Source organism: Drosophila erecta, unplaced genomic scaffold, assembly GCF_003286155.1.
Source record: "Drosophila erecta strain 14021-0224.00,06,07 unplaced genomic scaffold, DereRS2 tig00000092-arrow-pilon, whole genome shotgun sequence".
NCBI lineage: Eukaryota > Metazoa > Arthropoda > Insecta > Diptera > Drosophilidae > Drosophila > Drosophila erecta.
In genome coordinates, this window is record NW_020825207.1 from 17,068,291 (window position 1) to 17,088,466 (window position 20,176).

Sequence of the window (20,176 nt, forward strand, 5' to 3'; positions counted from 1 at the left end):
GTCTTCACACACACAACACTCTTAAACTCTTAAAAGGTATAGAAACCGAAAAAATCAACAATATTTTATGGGTTTTCATGGTGGAAATTGCATTTGTGGCTATCTCTCATCGGCGGTGGCATGTGTTAATTGTTCAATTAACCCGATTTTCCTTTAGTAAAGCTTGCCACATTGTCTCTTTTTAATCGTTTCCAGTCAATAAAATATAAAATGTGTCAACAGAAGTCACTTTAACTGCAGAATCGTATATGCTAAATCAAGTTACATAAAAGAGGTTCGAAGAGGGTCTTAAGCCCAAATTTTGGTAACTGATTACTAACTTATATCATCAACGTCTCAAAAACTAATTTAATTTCGCCACTTTTGCACCTTTTTTCACTGGCATTCTTGACAACTTTCCTGCCCCTTCTTAAGTTCAAACTTTGGCATGTCAACTGCGAGGAGACTGCTGCTCCCACAGGAAAGAGATCTCGTTTTAATGGAAATAATTGCAATTTTGTGCCAGATTTATGACCTGCACCCACGCACACTGGCCGAAAAGTCGAGCAGAATCGAAATCTCCGCATCTCGGCACTCGCGCTCATAACTCACTCAAGCCAAAGACAACGGATGCTCTCTCCGGCTTTTCTGGCATATGAAAATTTGCAAAAGTAATTTGTGGCACATGTGGGTGGGCTCTGAACAAATGCCAGTTGTGGGCGCCACAAGGGGGGCGTGAAATGCAATCAACTACAATGAGAAATTACGTGCAACAAAAATGAAAAGGCAACAAACAAAAAGACAGCAGCAAATGTGTGTAAGCTGCGCGTATTTCCTGTTTGCCTGTGTGTTTGTACGCAAATATGCAAAGTGAATGAAATCGTCAGCGGTCTCCCCAACAAGAGTGCACTCGAAGAAAATATTGCAAAATTGGGATTTACCGAAAGAATTGACTTCACAGCTCATCTAAAAGAGAGAAAGGATTGGCTGGAGTAGTTATCTCTAATTAAACCTAACTAAAATGAAATCGTATAACCTAAAAACTAATTTATTAACAAATTGCATCTAATCTAGAATATTTTAAATAATTTTTGAAAAAGCCCAATAACGTAAGCAATCACTTTTTTAATGCAAACATGAAATAGTTCGAATTGTACAATGCAAAAAATTTAAGCACGAAAAGCTGTTGCTGAAGAGAGCCGAAGAGCGCACTCTCTTAAGCTCTCTTCAGCGCGCTTCGCTGCTGTTGCTGCTGTGCTGCTGCTGTGCTGCTGCTGCTGCTGCGCTGCAAGTTGCGTGTCATTGACCTTTGGAATTGCATGTTGCTGCTGCTGCCGGCGTCGCTTTTTCGCTTCCTCGATTTCGCTTGTGTGCCGCCGCTCTCCTCCGGCTACGTCATTCTACGCTACTTCGCACTGGAATACTGCCACTGCCACATTGAAGTTTTTTCATCTTGCCACATGAGGCAGCCTGCCTGCCAGTGTCCGTGTCTGGTTGCTCACGTGCGCCCTCTCTTTCGCCCGCGCCACCCGTCTCGCTCGCTCCCCTTTGCAGTGCCAAATAATATCAAGGAAGGAATACTGCGCCGCTTATCTTCCGCCTCCATTGTTGCCCCGAAAGTTATTTCAATATCTCCGGGGTGCCCCACTCCCCGCTCTGCTCCTTCCAGGTTTTAATGCACTTTTTCGTCCAATATCTGGGGATTTCTTTCGGTTTCAATTAGGTGCTTAATCTTCCACTGAGAATAATTATTGGGAGCTTTTTGTTTAAATAGAATGACCTGGAATACTACAAAGATTTTTTGCACTCACTGAATATGAAAATTTGATAGATTTAAATTCTCACAAAAATTATGATTAACAAAGGATTTAATATCTTCTTCTATAACGAACACCTTGAAGTCAAAAATTTTGGAAATAAAAAAGTTTCCCACGTTGTACACCTAATTTCAACAACCAAAAATGTTTGGAATAAGCAAATATAATTGAAATACGTGCAGGAATTGACTGATAAAAATTGCTTAAGTGAAAACAATATTTTCTTGTTTGCTACCAGTATTTACTGAACCTGATGTTTATAGTAATAAGACTGCCAGTTAGGAAAAAACTACTAAAAAGAGGATAAAATTCAATAAAGCCCTTCTCCATTGTTCCGCCACTGAACCATTGACCATCCGGCGGATAATTCGCGACAAACTCCAAAAACGAAAGCAGCTGAAAGAAGGGAAAAAGTTTGCCAGCGATTGTCTGGAGAGTCTTGTCTCAGGGTTTTCAGTTGCAGAGTTTCCGAGTTTGCGAGTTCATTGAACGCCTTTGCCTTTGCCTTCACCATCACCATCGCCATCGTCTTCGCCTTCGCCCAGACATAAAGCAAACGCAAACTCAATAAGCGAACGCACGAGCAAATAAACAGCAGCCAATAAGAGATACGAGTGTGCAGATACAAATCGCAGCCAAAGATACTCTTCTCCTGCTGTCACAACAGGCCCAAAGAAGAGCCCAAGACGGCGAAGATGCGTGGAAGCCGAGGGAACAGGTTGAGATGGTCCCAGCCTCAAGGGCCACTGGGATCGATCGATCAATTGGTGTTTATATCTTGGATTCTGCACTGGGATTGGCCGATCCTTAGGAGACTGAATGGCAGGTTTGGTTTTAATTATTATCGAAGGTGTAAGGAATTTCCTAGCAAATCTGGGATGCTCATTGTTAAAATGAGTTATTAGTGAATATTTGGGTATATTTAAAAAGCAATGGGGTTTCCCCAAGGAAAAGGAATGGAAATAAATCCAAGGAATGCCCTCAGAATCTCAGAATTACAAAACGTTGAGGGACACGCGTCATCTGCCATATGATTTAATTGGCGACAAAAATATTGCACAACTGTGGGCCTGCAGCTAACAACCGAGCGACAAAACGCCAGTCAAAACACGGCAAGTGCGGCTGTCCCAGGCCCAGAAACAGCACAAAAAGCCAGACCCAGACCCAGACTCGGCCATAAAAAAAGCAGTCAATGTACCCAAAAACCAAAAAATAAAATGAAAACATGAAAAAGGCAAGGGAAACGTAAAAAGAAGAGGAAAAACAAAGCGAAGTTAGGAGGAACCGTAGCATGACGCGGCAGCCATGACCCACACCAACAAACAGGAAGAGCGAAACAGCGGAGCGAAAGGCCAAAACAACAACAAGTTTTGGCCAAAAAGCGGCAACTGTAATAAAAGTGCAGGAACGGTGCGAGTGAGATGGCAGCGCCCAGAGGGAGCGAGAGGGGCTGTGTGCATAGAGAGCGGCATTTACTCGCTTCAACGCCAAATTTCAATTACAATTACCAACGCGCTGGAAGGACGAAAAAGTGCAGGAAAAGTAGAAAGTTTACATCACAAGGATAAAGGACAAGTGCCTGAAAGCAGGTTCTAACGTAAAAAATATTTCGACTTAGGAACTGCTTACTTTTTCTTTGCTAAAATGATTAAAGAGACTACCACTTATTATAGTAATATAATAATGGCAATTTAATAACTTTAAAAAACAAAAAGTGAAATAAATTGTTATATAAATTGTCCTTTAATGGCAAAATAAATTTGAGTATAGTTCTTTCTTATCTCAAGTTCAAACTATTGAGAAAACAAGTATTTTCCCCTATCCAAGACCAATAGCTTTTCTCCCAGTGTGTATGTTTATGTTGTGGGCTAGAAGGAGTTTGGCGGCTTAGAGTGAATGAAGCATAAGTGAGCTGAACTGCAGATGGAGGTTCGTTCTCCGGATTCTCTCCGCTGTTGTTGGATCCGTCGTATAGTCGTACATGGCCATTAAAAATGGCTGCTAACATGGCTGCGAACAACACTCACACACAGCCGTACACACGGAGAAAAAGAGGAGCATCAGACACTGCGGAAGGAGACACATAAGGCACACAACAACACAAACAAGCGTGGCACACCAACACAAACGCCACTTGGGACAGCATTTAAATCGGAGCAGCTCCACGAACGGAGTTGCAAAACAGAACGCCCAAAGGTTAATCAACTCTGCAACTCTCGACTCTCCCATCTGCAGTACAGGGTTGCCATCGCGCAACTCCGCATTTCGCTGTTGTCTGTGGCAGGAAAGGGCGAAAAAGGGGGATTGTTGCAGGTGGAGGAGGGAGGGGGCATGGAGCAGCGAAGGCCAAGCAGCGGAGTCTAATTGAATTGGTTGGTTGGATGATGTTGACTCTGCTCCACTCTTTTTTGCCCACCCCCTTCCCGCTTCCCCCAAGCTGCAACTCCTTCTCTGTTTTCCTCCCCTTTCCACCCCCCTCGACTCCCATGACAATGGCATTGAGTAAGAATCACAGGTCTCTCTCTGCAAAGAGAGCCAAAGAGTTAGAAGTGCACAAAGAGCTTAGCGTATTGCATAATTTCGTGCAACTCCCACACAGATAGGCGCTTCTGATCTGTCTGCGTGTAGGTTCCTCGCTCTGCATGTGTATGCGTGTGTGGCATTGGCTTGTTTGTGTGTAGGAGCTTTGGCCTTGGTTTTTTGCCACGATGGTGTCGTCGTTAATGGGGAAATCAAATCAAATATCACGCGTTCGGATGATTTGCGCATTAACAGCAAATTTAATACATAATTGAATATATCAGAAATCGAAAATTATTAGAGTAAATTACAAATCAAGAAAGACTTTTTGCGTACAATGAAATATACACCTATTTTGGAAGCATTTTCCGTAATTTCTAAATAAACAAAATTATATATTTTATATTAGTTGTTCTCAGGCATTTTAATAAACTATCCCAGCACCAAAAGCGCTCAATCACAGCAAATGAACATTGCAAATGTCGCAGTTTTAATTTAATTTTCTGCTAACAGCGATAAAAGAAAATTAATGGCGAAAACGCCGCTTGACAAGCAGCGAGTGAAGGAAAAGCAAACAGTTTCCAGATGATTGCATCCTGCCGACTGGACGCAAATGAAAATGTATTTTTGATTAATGAGCAAAGGGCCAATGGATGACGCTTTTTTCCGAGCGTACATAACGAACTTTTAATACAATTGGCCAACCAACAAATAAATGAATTTAAATTTGGCCAGTAAAAATTTATGAGGGAAGCCCACATGGCGTATGTGTGATATTTTTGATAAAATTGATGTTAAGTTAAATAGCAAAGGTAAACACACAGAGAGCGCTATCGAGAGGGTTAAGAGAGCTTAAGAGAACCGAGAACGAGTTGCAAAAAAAGCATGTTGCAAAAATTTGCAGCGCTGCTCTGCTGCTTCTGCTGCTGCGGCGGACTGTTACCGGTTTTTAATAGGAAGGAAACCAGAAAGCAGCCCCTCATGCTGGTATTTGTGTGCTTGTGCGCTGGTGTGCGCTGGTGTGTGTGTGTAGCGTCTGTCTGCTGTGAATTTGTTGAGGCAGGTCCTGGCTGAAATACGCGAAAATAGGTACAGCCAACGAACTGCGCTCCAGACGACTGTCTGCTACCACCGAAAGAAGCATTGAAAACATGTGGAAAAGTGGCAGGGCCAATGGGTGAAGACGGCTAGAGAATCGCATCAGCAGTACCCAGCACCGAGAATCCAAGCCCAGTGCCCAGAACCCAGAGCCCGGTACCCCCACTAGTACATATGTAGTATGGTAGCTGCAACATGGAACTGGCAACTGGCAACTGGGAACAGGGAACAGGGAACTCGGGACAACAACACACATATAGCCAAAACACTCGATAGATACAGCCGCAGTCGCCGCTCTGCCGCCGCTCAGCCGAGCATAGTGGCATAGCTATAGCTTCAGGTTCAGCCTCAGTTTCGGTTCTGAGCTTCAGCTGCAGCAACGTTTCCTCACCCAATCCACAGCTGCACATAATGTATACTCGTATACCCCCATCTGTATATACCCCTTCTCCGTGCAGCTTACATAGTTAGCTTCGCGTCCAACTATTTCTTATGTTCTTTTTTTACTACTTTTTTTTTGGTGATTCTTCCACGTTCGTGCAAAAAGATGAATATGTAATGCAATTTTTCCATTGCTCGCTTTTCTTTGTTGCAATTGAATCGAACTGCAGCGAGCTGCCCGATCGGCTTACGTGGCCGAGGAGCAAATCTATGGGGGATTAGGCCAAGTCAAGTGGAATTGTTCTTTCACAACGCTCTCTGTGGTGCTTATTCATGGTCAATGTGCAAGCAAATAATAAACATTCAAATATACGGAACGCTTGGCCTAAGATTTAAACGAGAGAAACCAATCTAATATGGATTTTCGCAAATGTTGTGACATTAATTTTCTGCATTCATCTTTCTATTTTTTGCAGATTATCCGAAACTGATGTGACAACAATCAGCAAATTGCCATAAACATAAATGGTAAACGCAGGGGTAATAACGAATAAGCTTAATTGTTTTTAGCTTTTCCATTTACGCTTTTATCAAATTCAATTCAATTTAATTCGATTATCTAGACTATTAAATCGTTGACTGTCTAGATAACATTTTTTAAATAATATTTTCTTATTGGAAACTTTACTTGTTTAGAGGAAAAGATAAATAACATAATTTTAACCAAAAATATTCTTTCTGAATAAAATTAAATCCCCTTTCAGATTTTGACAACAGACTTTACCTTAATCGAAGATCTATGTTCAAGGTAACTATTATACAACGTTTAATAGTTAGATATATATTAAACCTTTACTTTAACCTTACAGTTCACTTGGAGGATTCCACATCTAGTTTCCCTCCGGAATTTCACAACTTCACATAATGGATAAAAGCGTTTACTCGTACAAAAGGGGTTGCTTCTTGATTCATCGAGACGAATTGAATTTCACGACCGCCCTAATGATTTCTTATAACATGAAATGGTGCATACTTACATATGGACCATTAACAGAAACCCGTAAATCCGAACTTGTGCTGTTTTATATCTGTTACAAGACCGGCATTATGGGAGTCTGTCAATGCAAACAACTGGTTTTTGGCAACAAAATCAATGACAAACTAAAAAATCAAATAACGGCGGAGTATGGATAAAGTTCAAGTTAAAAAAGGATTACAAGGAAACACATAACTTCCAAAGTAACAGCTGACTAAATAGAAGATCAATAAAGATCCATTTAAGGCCAAACGAATTATAAAAATAATAATTATTATTCAAACATGCAATAATTAATCTTAAAATCAAATTAAAACGATCAGTTTAACTAAATATCCAACAATATAATTAAAAACGGCATAAAAAGAAAGCTGATATGTTATAACAAACTTCAGTTTCAATTTCAATTACACAACAAATAATTAACTCAAAGACTAATCTTATGTATGTATTATTTGCCAATCAAATTGAACATATTTCCTTTATAGGCGTTTCTCAGTATGATTTCTCCGCATTATTTTCCTTCTTGTTTGCCAACATCTTTTCAACCAAAAACCGAACCAAAGAAATCCAGAAGATCCTTTAAAAACCAAACCACCTAGCAAAAAGGACTACACCAAGGACCTTTTTCTCTCTGGCAAATTGAGGTAGTAGGTTGTATAGTAGTAATTACACATCATACTATACAATGTGCTAGCTTTCTTTGCTTGACTACAAGCCGCATTTGATTAAAGAATCCCAATCGAACTGCACCACTTGCTCCACCCAATCCCAGCCATACAAAAGTTGGTGGTGCAACAAATTTTGATTGTGGGCAACAAAAAAGTGCTCTGAGCCGGACTCTCGTTCATTTTCATTACAAATGCCTTAAGTATGTAAATGCAACCGGGCATATGTAAATATTGGCATTGGTGACATGTGCAAATGTTTGTATGGCTGATTCCCTGAGACCCTAACTTGTGACTTTTAATACCAGTTTCACAAGTTTTGATCTCCGGTATTGGACGCAAACTTGCTGATGTTAGTAAAAAATAAGGCAAAAACAAAATTACTTTGAAGGCACGAGTATCGGAAGTTCAGAAAAGTTATCCAGAAGGTAAACGCTCACACAAAACTATTACAAACTGTATAACCTAAGATCCCAATTTCTTCAACAGAAAAATGCTGTTCTGCTCGTTATGGGTGATTGGATATTACTCTTGGAGTAATTACTCTTGGATCGGATGTACTGACCCTGTTCATAAGCTGGAGTTCTTAAACAGAAGTTATTCAGAGTGTGCGTGCTAAAAATATATCTGCAATGGAGGCCGGAAGAATTTTGATAGCATTTTGAAATTATTAGTGAATGGAGTTCAATTTTCAAAAAATCATAACTAAATATAGGATACAACATCCACAAAATTTATTGAGATAATGTGATGGTGATTTTAAAGCGCAGATCAAATACTTTTGGCCTTGAATGAACTTGATCGAGCTTTACAAATATAACAATAGATTGTACTTCATTATATCATTTTAATACGCATATACGTTTTATTTTTTATTTCCGCTGTAGTTCAATTAAAATAGTTCTTTAAAAAACACCATTTTCAGATATAAGATTTATCTTTCTTTTTAAAAAACATTTATTGTTAGGCCAATGATTTTGTATATCAAAACTATCACTGAAACCACATATTTAACTATACATGATATAAATGAATTTAAACTACAAGCTACTTCTAAGTTCTAGAGATACAATGTGAGAAAGATTGAATAAACCGATAAAAGTTATGATTTCGATCTGAACAATTTCATTGTCAAGAGAGTACAAAACTTATGTATGTATATAGGCATTGTAATGAATAGGTGATTATGGTTCACTGATGAGTGCACTTGTCCTTGGACTTCTTTTTACGATCTTCACTTGAATTTGATCTTCGAGTACCTTGAATTGGCATGTAAGGCGGCGTGGGACTGGCACTTTGATCTGAAATGGAAATATACATCAATATATAGCGATACATTTTACGGAGGGCCTTCTTATACATATATACCGAAATTGCCGGACTTGGAGTACTTCATGTTGGGCGAAACGTCCTGGCCACTCTGATGCGAGCTGTCGTGCGATCCGGCTTCTGATCCATAATGCTCGGATCTGTGGTAAATCCAATATTAAGGTTACTCAAAGCATTTGTAAATCACTGTGGGCAATAGGAAGTTCAGTTAGGAGTAGATAAATACATGTGTAAAACAAGAGAGAACTCTATAGATCAGCTCCTGGACTATCAGATACCTCTTACTCGGCTAAAAGGCTTGCTTCCCAGAGTAGCCACGAGCGCCACCTACCGGTGGTTACATTTATTACTCGCGCCTCTCTGACTTCATTGAGCATCTTGCAGAGATACGGACAATTGACAATTTTTGTGGACAGTTTTGTTAGTTTTGCCTTATATCACCTATTAACTCTTAGATTAAGAATTTATAGGCGGCTTTAGAGGGTCAGAAACATCCATTCCATCTAGTACACCCACTTACACTACGACTGATGGGTACACCACTTTCAACTCACCTGGTCATGGAGTTGTGGCTATGAACTGGTTGCATTGCCTCAGTCACGTGCAAGGAGAGAGGCCTTGGACCTGGCCTACAGCTGTCCACGGGCAGTGTGTAGATATCATCTTCTCCCCTAATGGGCACCATGTTCCTTTGTTGTCTCTGCATGGAACTGTGATTGGAGCCCGAGCCCCCATCTCTGGTCAGGCTGCCATTGGTCAAAGGTCCGTTGTGGGGCCGCTGTTCACGACTACTGTTTAGCACGTCTATGGGATTGGAGTAGGCCTCCACATCGATGTCGGCCTGCGACTGATTGGTATTGCTGGAGAGGCAATCCGGGGGCAGTGGTAGCAGTGGACCGCAGTGGGAATTGGTGCCACAAAGCAGACTACCGTTTCCATTGGCAGCCTCTGCGGCTTCCTTCTGTTGCGATTTTCGCAAACGAGCTTTTTCCTTGGCCCTCTTGGCTTTGGCCTTTTCCTGGAAAGACATTAAACTTGCTTTTGTAATGTCAACTCTGCACACAGCAATTCAAATTTAAATTTCAATGAATATCGGCGAAAATGTGTAAGAAAAACATGAAAACCACAAAATATAAACAAGACAAGAAAATATAAACTTTGCCAAGCCGAAGTTTATATACCCTTACAGTAACTACATGTTTAGAACAACCGAAATACACCGTATAAGATCTCTGTATGAACAAAAACAAGGAAATTATTATTTCCTTTTTAATATTTTCAATTAATGTTCTAATGATTTTATGAAGCTATTTATATGATAACGTTGTTTGATTTTGTTTAAGCTCGAACCAAAATTATATATGGTCAAAAAATACCAGTTTTAAAACTCTTTATGCTCAAAAACAAGGAATGTAATTTTTTTCCATTTACAAATAGAAAGAAGACGTTTGCTTGTTGCTGATATATTTAAAATTATAGAACAGTTTGCATAGAAATGGGCGAACATGACTTAATCAACTCGTCTTTATATGGTCGAAAATGTCTCCTGCAAACTACTGAATGAAATCAATATAGCCTCTGAAAGAGTGTAATAAAAATCATAAACAAGCCAAGACTAAAATAATTTGAGTATTGATATGTGTTTATTATGGATAGCTGCAATCGTAGGATAGAATCCAATTATGTTACATTGAATTGAAACACGTTACCTTTCGGATTCCTAAGTAGTTGTACCTACAGGAAAACAATTTCTTGGAATTCATCTAGGTTTTGAGTACCAGTAGGGAAATTAAATTTGGAATAAAGTAAGGGAAAAGCTTAGTTAGTTTAAAAGTAAGTCCGAATTTCCTTCTAACATAAAACTAACGATCCTGTATCTATTACATTTGAGAGAATTGCAAGTATATATTTTATTTATCTACATTAGACTCGTATTAGTCTGTAATTTTTAAGTAGATCGTCTGCCTTACCCTATCCTGAAGCATTTTGGCCAGTTCCTTGTCCTGTGCCTCAATGGCCAGCAGGCGATCCCTGTGCTCCTGACGCACACAGTCCTTCGACTCAATGGCCTGCAGACGGCGAGCCAGCAACTAAAAGAAAGGCCAACTTAGCTACCGGGAACTCTTGAGTCATTCAAAACCAACACTGTTACCTCATCTTTCTGCTCCTGCTTCAGCTTCTTGCTCATCTCCTGAATCTCCTCCAGCGGCAGTCCGATCTCGCGCAGACTCGCATAGTCGCACGGGTCAACGTAGAGCTCAATGTCATCGGCGTGTTGCTGCATGTGTCTCTCAGCTGCCTTGGCCGATCCCGATCCCGATCCCGATCCAGATCCATTTCCAGATCCCAAACCGAAATTGCCCACCAGCTGATCGTATTTCTCGGGCGACAGTTTCTGAAATTTCGGTTCGGTTCTTAGGAGATTCTCGTGTGACGGGGAGCGTTGTTTCTGGAGTGATGTTGCAGCTGCATCGACAACGCCGGCCGATGTTGCTGTGTTGGTCGTGGCAGCGATGTTGTAGTCGCGAATGCTGTCAGCAACATCGGCGTAGTCCACCAGCTCATCGATGTCAGCCGAGTGTGCGGTGTGTGTGGGTGGGTGCTGAGTTATGGATGAAGTGCTGGGCATGTTAGGTATTGCGGATGTGGTGGCATTTGTTGGTGCCCGACGTGCCGGCGATGATGATTGATGTTGCTGCTGCTGCTGCTGCTGCTGCTGTGCATGGTGAAAACGTGAGTGATGTTGCTGCTGCTGCTGTGGCGATGATAACACATCACTCACCAACAGCTGATTGTGTGCCTGTGCATTTCTACTGGGAGTGGTGCATGCTGCCGCTGCCCCTGGCAACTCAACAATATTTGGTATAAGCGATAGCCCTACATAGTTGTCTGTTTGTGAGAAGTGTTGCTGCTGCAGCTGCAACGGTTGTTGCTGCTGCTGACTGTGATATCTAGCCTGCTGCGAGGTGCTCGGCTCTGGCTGATGTTGCGGCAGTGTCGACTGTGTCTGCTGTGTCTGCTGCTGCTGTTGCAGGTGTATACTTGCTTTGGCGGGACGGGGCGGCGGACGACTCTTGTCCCGTGTTGCAGGCGGCGGTACGGGCGGCAAATTCACATAGATTTCCTGCAATGGGGTGAATACCGCGGGGATAAGATATTGGCAAGATATCCCAGGTACCCACCTGCATTTGCTTGGCTATTATCTCGCTCTGCAACAGCTCCTTTTGCTGCTGCTCCTGCAGATCTCGCTCCAGTTTGTCAGCTATTTCTTTGGCCACTCGCTTGTCATGCTCCTCCCTGTCGAGATATTGTGATTAGTTCTATTGAAACTGAGAGAGTGCCGCATGACTTTTACGATTTTCGGTCTTTGAAAGTCACTGCTGTTGTTCTTTTAACAATTACTGATTACAAATAGGGTAATTAAGAAACTGCCAACATGTTTTCCAGTCTTGAATAGGGAAAACTGCAAATTGTTTAGGTGTGTTATTAATGATAGGCGTACAAGAACTGGAATACCAGTTTCCATTGAATAGTTATGCTGCAACTTTTATGCATAGAAATGAAGTTTGTGCAGTTCGTCCGGGTTTTAAAGATATTCAAATTTTGTATTTTATTTTTTTAATATTTCTAAAACTTACTGCTCTGTCAGACGCCTTCTGTAGGCATCGACTCTTCGCTGTGCCTGTTCCTTCTCCTTGATTTGTTCGTGCAGGGCAGTTGGGAAGTCCTCGCGAACCACTGCGTTTCTGTACCGATTTCCCTTGTAGAAGTCATTAACTGGGGGTAATGATTTGGTGCATTAGTTTGATGGCTAGCCATTAAGTTTAGTCGGGTACTTACTCTCTTGGGACTGGAGTTTATAGGCCAAAGCGCCATCCTCACGCACGAGCCACTCCTTGCACACTGCAATGGGAAATTGATGGAAAAAACAGTTGAGTACCTTGAATCGCCTTTTTATGACAGTTCGTTGCAGTGTCTAATAACAAGTGATATTCAATGCTGGAACTATCGGATTACCGGCCAAATCTCTAATGAAACCCTGCAAGATCGTAAATTCGGTTTGCTCCACTTGATGCCTCACTAAACCGATGAGTCACCTTCGAGATGCAGTCGTTCGAATCGGGAACAAACCAGGCCTTAAACAAAGGAATTCCATTGAAGATGTAATGCAGCTGGAGTGGGAAAGTTATCAAGAAGTTGGGGTAGCATTTTGATCGATTAAACCGCCATAGAGCGATCAGTGCTCGTTGATAAGCGAAAGCGTGGTATAAACAGCCTCTTAATTGTGTGCGTAGAATTCGGTTTGGGGTTCGCTTGGGGTTATTTATATATGTTTTTAATACTTTGCTTTTTTCGAGTTCGGTGGTGTGCTCATTTGCTTACACAGGCAGAAAAAATACATCCGATATGCTTTATTATTTCTATAGTTTTGTATAGCCTTTGAGCGCTTTCAACTCGAATTTTTCATTATTCAAAAGCACACTTATTATAAACAATTAAATAAAATAAAGTACTGTGTGCATAAACAGCTCTAAATAAATACACAAAAATATTGGTAAATCTTTAAAAGCAGATGATTCATATGGTCATATATATTTTTTTCCACTGCACACATGGACGATCTACGCAATTGAAACCGTCTGGTTTGGTGTTCTTGTCCGCTTCTGAGTTGCTGTCATTTATCATTTCATTTAGTGAGGAAGCCTCGACTCTCAGTCACTGTCTGTGGAAAGTGGAAGTGTGGCAAAGTGGGCAAGTTGTTGTATTTTCAAGTAGGTCTTGTTATCGAAGTGATAGTTTGTGTTTAGGTAGATATGTAATTTATCTACAGATAGACAATGACAGCGGAGTTTCTTAAAAAAGAGGGTGAAGCTCAACTTTTTCTTTTGAGTGCATGAAATATATATTCTACTTTTATTATTTAGTTACGTTAAAAAAATCTTAAATGTTGTCATTGTTTTTTTCTGCCTTATGAATACTATTTAAGTACCAACTTTTTAGCTTCTTTACTTTTTTTATTTTTTACAAGCAAACTCTTACTTAATCACTGTAGAGCCCTTAGTTTCCGGAACTTCCCACACTTTTAGCTCACTTAGCTTTTTCCATTCAGCCCGTCTATTAACGCACATAACCTCCTTATCTGGACACTCCGATCACCCCATGGTGACACTAATTTAAAGGTTCTTTGACTTGAAACTGTCAGCTGGCAATTAGTTGAACTCTGGCCCTAGATTTCTACGCCACCAGGGCGAGTGCAATTAGAACACTCCAGTTGAAAATGAATTATGGTTCGGACTTTCAGGGCAGCTAATGCATTTAGTGCCGATTGCACTTAATTAACTGCAATTCGAAATTAAACTGCACTTGCAGCAGGAGCACAGAAACGATGGCAGACATACTCGTAATCAATTTAGTTGTTTGATTTCTGACTGCACACAAGCACTATATACCCGTAAGTACATAGCTAAGCGGATTCTATATATATGCACGGGCATGCTACTGAAAAAAAACAGTGTATGTTGTGCCGCTGCATAAATACAAGAAATACAAAGTATCTATTTTTTGCCAGCTCGCGCTTTTCTTGGCCCGCTCGGTCCGCTGAGTGGTTCGGCCTGATTGCTCAGCTCAGGTTGCTTACCCCACCGGCCCCAAATCCCATGCTCAACTTTGGTTCGCCTCCCCCAGATCTCTCAGCACTATGCTTATGCCACAGAAGAGTGTGGTAATTCGAGACAGTTGTTTGCACTGACTTCAAGAGGGGGTTTCCATGCTGGATATATCATGAATCCGAATACAATCTGCCTGACTTGGCACAAGTGTGTGGATAATCTCTTCTTATGTTTTGTGAACTTGGTTGTCCCTTGTATATTCCTCATTAGGCGGCTCCTTTACCTTTTTGGGCGAGTTTTATAGGGTATGCAAATCTTCGATTGCATAAAGTGAGCTCAGTCTTGCTGTTTTATACTGTCAGCATATGCAGCATGGCTTACAAAGTGTCGAATAAGTGGCGGTATGTGTGTATACGATATTCTCGTTGTTCTTACGTCTCTGCACTTTTGCGTTATAATTCCCCGTCCAAGCGCGGCTTTTTATTATGCACAACGGGCAACGGGCAAAATACGAAAACAAATTATACAGAAATACAGAAAAAAATGTGTGTATGAGAACAACACAAAGAAAACCTGTGCTGAAACTAACTTACTGTACTCCATACGCTGGCCGTTGCAAAATTCTTCTTTTTTAACAGAGAGGAAATGACCGAGTCATTAAAATCGTGCAACATAAGTCTAGGAAAATTATTGCCAGAGCCATAAAGTCACACGACAAATTTAAAATTCTTTCGATTTCCTGTTCCGGCGCTGACAGCTGACTTTTTGTGGGTGTCCATATGAGAGATATATGTACATTTTTTAGCGGCCATGGAACGAGTTTTTGGCAAAAACAAAATAAAAACTCCTAACCTCTGCTGCCCCAAAAATTCGCACCACAATGGGTGGTGCAATGTGGGTCAGCAAAAGCATTTTATTGACATGACCAAAAGAACGACCTGAGAACGGGTTAGTAAGTCAAGAAATGCATGATTCATGGAGCTTAAGGTTTCTGGAGAATTCGCTCCGCGGGGGTGAAAGCAGGTGGCGGGGAGGGGAAGAATTTTCTGAAGAAATCGTTTGAGTGAAGGTTGATTCGAAACTGTTGATAATGGTCTCTTGTTTGATTTGGATGTAAAATATTGTTTTTAGTTTTTTGTTTCAATTAATGTGCCTAAATGTTGATCCAGGATCTAAACATATATTTATTATATTATTTATTATAAAGGAAAGTAGTTCGGGTTATGCAATCATAACCATATTAAAATGTTTAAATCAATAACCATAATCAAATGGTTTCTATTCACTCCCGAGGAACTCCGTTAAATGGGGCCCTAACTATTTAGGTGCAGCAACAATTGCTTAGCTGCCGTCTCTTTGCAATTTGGCCGAAAGTGCTTGCACTGCAACCTTTACAAATTTGCCTGCCACATTCAATTAACCTTGCTGGCCAGTCCATTTTCAGCCCACAGTGTTTCTGCATGGGCCTCTTGGCACTTGTAGGGCTTCGCCACCTTACTTTTGGTCTGGTTTTCCCCATTTCGCCGATTCATTATTCCTGATTGGCAGCCAAGTTCAGATGGTTGAGCCGCATGAATGGCCCGCGGATCGCGTGAAGAGTTACACAATCCGAAATGGTAATGAATGTACAAGCCTCTGCATATGCATATATTAAGTAAACTATAAACAAGTGAGGAAAGCCAAAATTAGAAAGCAGTTTGACGGGAAAATTTATGAGAGAGCCCCCGAACAAAATCCAGGAAAATATGTGTGTGCGGCGTGGAAAAAAATGCTGTTGACGCTTGACGACTGCGACTGCAACGACTGCAACTGCAGCAGCGAAGACGCGGCGCCGAAAGTGGAAAAACCTGACTCAAGGTTGTTGAACATGCCACTGCCACTGCCACTGGACGAGAAATGCGGCCCGCAATGTCGACTATTTGAATGTTGCATCTGACAGATACAGATACGGCACACACACACAGATACGGATGCACACCGGCAGTATATTTAGCCAGCCTCACATTGACCTTAGCCCGGCTGCATCACCTCCCGAATGTATTTTATTCAAATGAACTCACATTTCGGGTTCATTTTCGGTTTCCGCTGATTGATTGAATTGCCTCTCAGGCACTCATAAGCCAAGTTATGCATATCCAAAGCAGAAAGGCCAATAATTGTCTATTCAAGTGCGGTGTTGTGGCAACAAAACAAAGTCCAAATTGCCTTAATTTCTGTTTCATGCTACGATACTTATGAATTAAGCCAGTCAAGCTTTCTCTGCTTTTAAAACGAAGAAGTTTTCTTTTTAGTCTGACAGTCTGAAACTGTAAGTATTCAGAGTTTGTAAACAAGTAAGTAATTGTTGGTTCCTTAATATTTGTAGTTATTTATTTTACACGTCGCTAAGGCCGTTGTAAACATCAATAAACACCCTGAAAATATTTATTCGTTACATATTGCCAGCTCTTAGCTTTAATCTTGTGAGTCACATTTGTTGGAAGCTATGATAAACAAAAACATATACCTGAGAAATATACTGTTTTCAAACAAAATTATATTGTTCACTTAACCACTTAAGATGTTAAATACAAATGCTTGAATCAGGCATAGTTAAGAAAATAAATCATGAATAAGTTTCTCCCACTAAAGGGGACAGCAATTTATCCTCGAAGTATTACTTCTTCCTTACATTACCTAAATGTGTGTCTTAAGTACAAGTGCAATATTTTGCCTAGCTCGATTTAGTTATTCATACTTTCATTTGTAAGCACAAGGACTTGAGGTGGGCAGCTTGGAACTCCTCGGGCTCCTTGGAAACTCTATTATTTGGGCTTCAAGAAAAGTTGTTTTGTAGGCCAACGCAAGTCAGGACAAAGCGCCATAAAACGGAGAGGAGCAGAGTGAGGCTTGTGCTTCCTTTAAGTGCTATCCCCATAGAAATGTTAAGCACCAAATCCAAATGGAGGAGACCTCCTTCCTGGCACTCGCACATCCTGTCATCGTGGCCTGGCAAGTGAATCATTCCTGGCATGCTGCGATAAAAACGCAAGAAAGAAATAAACTGCATTCAGGCGGCTCGTCATGCAACTGCTGCTGTTTCTCTTGCCGTTGGGGCTGCCCCCAAACCCCCCGAAGCCCCCTTTCCATCCTGGCCCCCTCTTCCCAAGGAAGCCCCTTCACTTGTCAGTCAGTCAGGCTGGTTGGCGAAAAAAGGGGAAAAAGAGGCCAGCAGTTGAGTGAGTTTCAGTCGGAGGCACGGCTATTTCAAACCGAGGGCCGACTCTTTGTGGGGGTCTTTTGTCATGCGTGCTTGGGCGCAAATGAAGCGGCTGCAATCCCCTCGGCTAACCGTCAGCTGTTGCCTGCTGCACGCGCTGCATCTTTAAGATACAAATGCTGGGAAACAGCCTTTTTGCATGTTTGCACTGTGCAAAATCTGATAAAAATTAGCATTATAACTTCAATAGAAACCTTACTAAATACATTTTTTAGTAAAACAAAAATGATTTTAAAGTCATAAGCCTTCTCCAGAAATGTTAATTTAGCTGGAACTTAAAGTTACAAGCGCTTTGAATTTTACTCATTTTTTTGTCTTTTATTTCCGATTCTATATTCATCGCTATTTAAAGTATCGTAATACAGTGTCGCAATGCGAAATTTTTTATATCGATTAAAGTTTTTATGAAAAAAATTGCTTATAATGGTGGATTACCAATTTTTCTTCGGGTGCATTCATTAAATGGAAAGTGCTCGCGGCAATCATTTTTTGCACCTCCAAAAAGAAGAAAATGAGTACGTATTTTCCCTTTCTGTAGCGGGGATCGCTCGGCTTCCCCTCAATTGCTCTAAAAGAAAACTAAATAAGAGCGCGTTGTTTGTTTATTTCTCAACTGAAATCTCTTCTTCACAGCTTTGTCCGCTTTCGGTCGTTGGTCTGTACTTTGCGGTTTCTTCAGCTGCTGACTGGCAGTCTTTGTTTTTGTTTATCGTCTCATGAAGACTTTCAAAGCCCCCCAAAAAATTAGGAAACTCGCCAACTTCTAGTGATTGTGAGTCGAGAAAGTTGTTGTGGGCTCGCGTTTTCTGTGTATTATTTTTTCGTTTTTGGGCAATCTTTTTCATTAGCATAACAACAAATACTATTCACCTGGTAGAGAGAGAGATTTGCACAACCGCCATTTCTTTGTCATCGAGCATTTCGTATTCGTTTTCAATTAATTGAGCTTATTCAGGGAGTTGAATGAGCCAGCTCTTCATGTTGTAACATTTTTTCTATGCAAATGTTTCGTTATTACATAAGGTCAAGTCGAATGCGATAAGGGAAAACGTGCACCATATGCTTTGTTTACATGTGAATCAACAGGAAAATAGCTTACCCTCAAACGCCCAGGCGCAAACGACACAGAAAAAGTTCTGAGAATCCGAGTGTTTGTTTTTGGCTGATGTCGGTATTCAAAGACATCGGATAGGTGGAATTAATGGGATATAGATGTTGAAGTGGGGTATGGAAAGTGCAAGAACATTTTTAATAAGAAATATCTTGGATATATATGGACTTAAGCCATTTCTAGTTGCATTAATTAAAAGTAAAATAAAACTTTTGTTTCATTTCCATTTTTAAAGAAGAAGAAATAGTCAATATATATTTTACGAATTAAAAAGTTAATAATGGTTAAGAATGCCTGAAAAGACTATGGGCACTGACTTCCTTATGAATGAATACAAACAATACAACAAAATAAATTTGATCGCGGTAAGAGGGTATATCGTTAAGAATATATCAAGTCAGGGGAAGGAAACGTTGAAGAGGAATTTTAAAATACCTCAAACTAATCACATCTATGTGGTGCTCATGCCCCCGTCCCAATTCTTTCGCCCCTTCATCTCAATAGCTTCACTCAAACCCAATCAATTTCCAATTATCCAAGGCCCCGTACGAAATTGTTCATGTTCAACCGATTTCGAAATGGTTTGCTTCGGTTCGGTTCTTAACCCATGCTTACCCTCATTAACATGTCCTGATCGGGGCAGCGCTTCCTTTGGTGGTGCGGCTGCTGTTGTGGTTGTGAAATTATTCATCTCTCTCCGCCTCTCGCCGCCCTTCTCTTTCTAACAGCCTTTGGCTGTCTCTTTCGGTGGCTCAAATCGCTTTTGAATATCTGTATCTCGTTCTAAAACAGGTGTTTAAATTGGGTAGCTCAAGGACGCGCCTTCCACTCCAGTGGTTTTTAATTTATGTTGGTTTACTTGTTGAAGCGGGCTCGCAAAATAGATACAAGTACACGGGGATACAGAGCGTGAGTAAGCTATATTTTCATCTAATTGCGTCGCTCTTGGTGCAACTATTTCACTTTCACACTTCCACACGAGAAATAATGCTTATAATTCCACCATTTCAATTAACAACACGCGCGCAACAACGACAGCTGCAGTACAAAATTCGATTCGATTTAGGTATTGTATCTCAAAGATACGCGACGAACCGGCGGTCGTCGTTCCACGAAAGCAGCAAAACAGCTCATTCAACAGCGAAAGCCGCTCAGCGAATGGATGTTGTTTGACTTGGCCATCCAGTCCAGCAAACTGGAAGCCACAATAATACTGCAAGCGGCACTGGAACCAGATACAAATGTATCTCGAAAGCGGCACTGCAATGGAAGCGAGCATAAATTTATGAGAGAGGAGAGAGAGAAAAAAACCAAACAGTGCTGCCAAGTTTCAAAAAGGTTTCAAAAATAAATCCACAAAGATGCCATT

The 20,176-nt window shown here is 40.9% G+C and overlaps 1 protein-coding gene across 5 annotated transcripts; it reads right to left on the reverse strand.

Moving 5' to 3' along the window:
• Window positions 1-8,430: 8,430 nt before the first annotated feature.
• On the reverse strand, window positions 8,431-20,067 carry LOC6549294 (putative mediator of RNA polymerase II transcription subunit 26). Of its 5 annotated transcripts, none has more exons than XM_026980540.1 (10): window positions 19,423-20,066; window positions 12,669-12,731; window positions 12,467-12,605; window positions 12,011-12,125; window positions 11,611-11,952; window positions 10,981-11,544; window positions 10,799-10,918; window positions 9,383-9,846; window positions 8,860-8,968; window positions 8,432-8,800 (listed from the first exon to the last, which is right to left on the reverse strand). In XM_026980540.1, exons 1-10 carry the CDS (start codon window positions 19,496-19,498, stop codon window positions 8,684-8,686), a joined length of 2,109 nt encoding a protein of 702 aa, XP_026836341.1. In that variant the 5' UTR covers window positions 19,499-20,066; the 3' UTR covers window positions 8,432-8,683. The 5 variants fall into 5 exon arrangements, with proteins under 5 accessions (XP_015012076.1, XP_026836341.1, XP_026836343.1 ...); XM_026980542.1 differs by having other exon boundaries at window positions 10,981-11,223; window positions 11,710-11,952; window positions 19,423-20,065; XM_026980541.1 differs by having other exon boundaries at window positions 10,981-11,223; window positions 19,423-20,065.
• Between the last annotated feature and the right edge of the window lie 109 nt (window positions 20,068-20,176).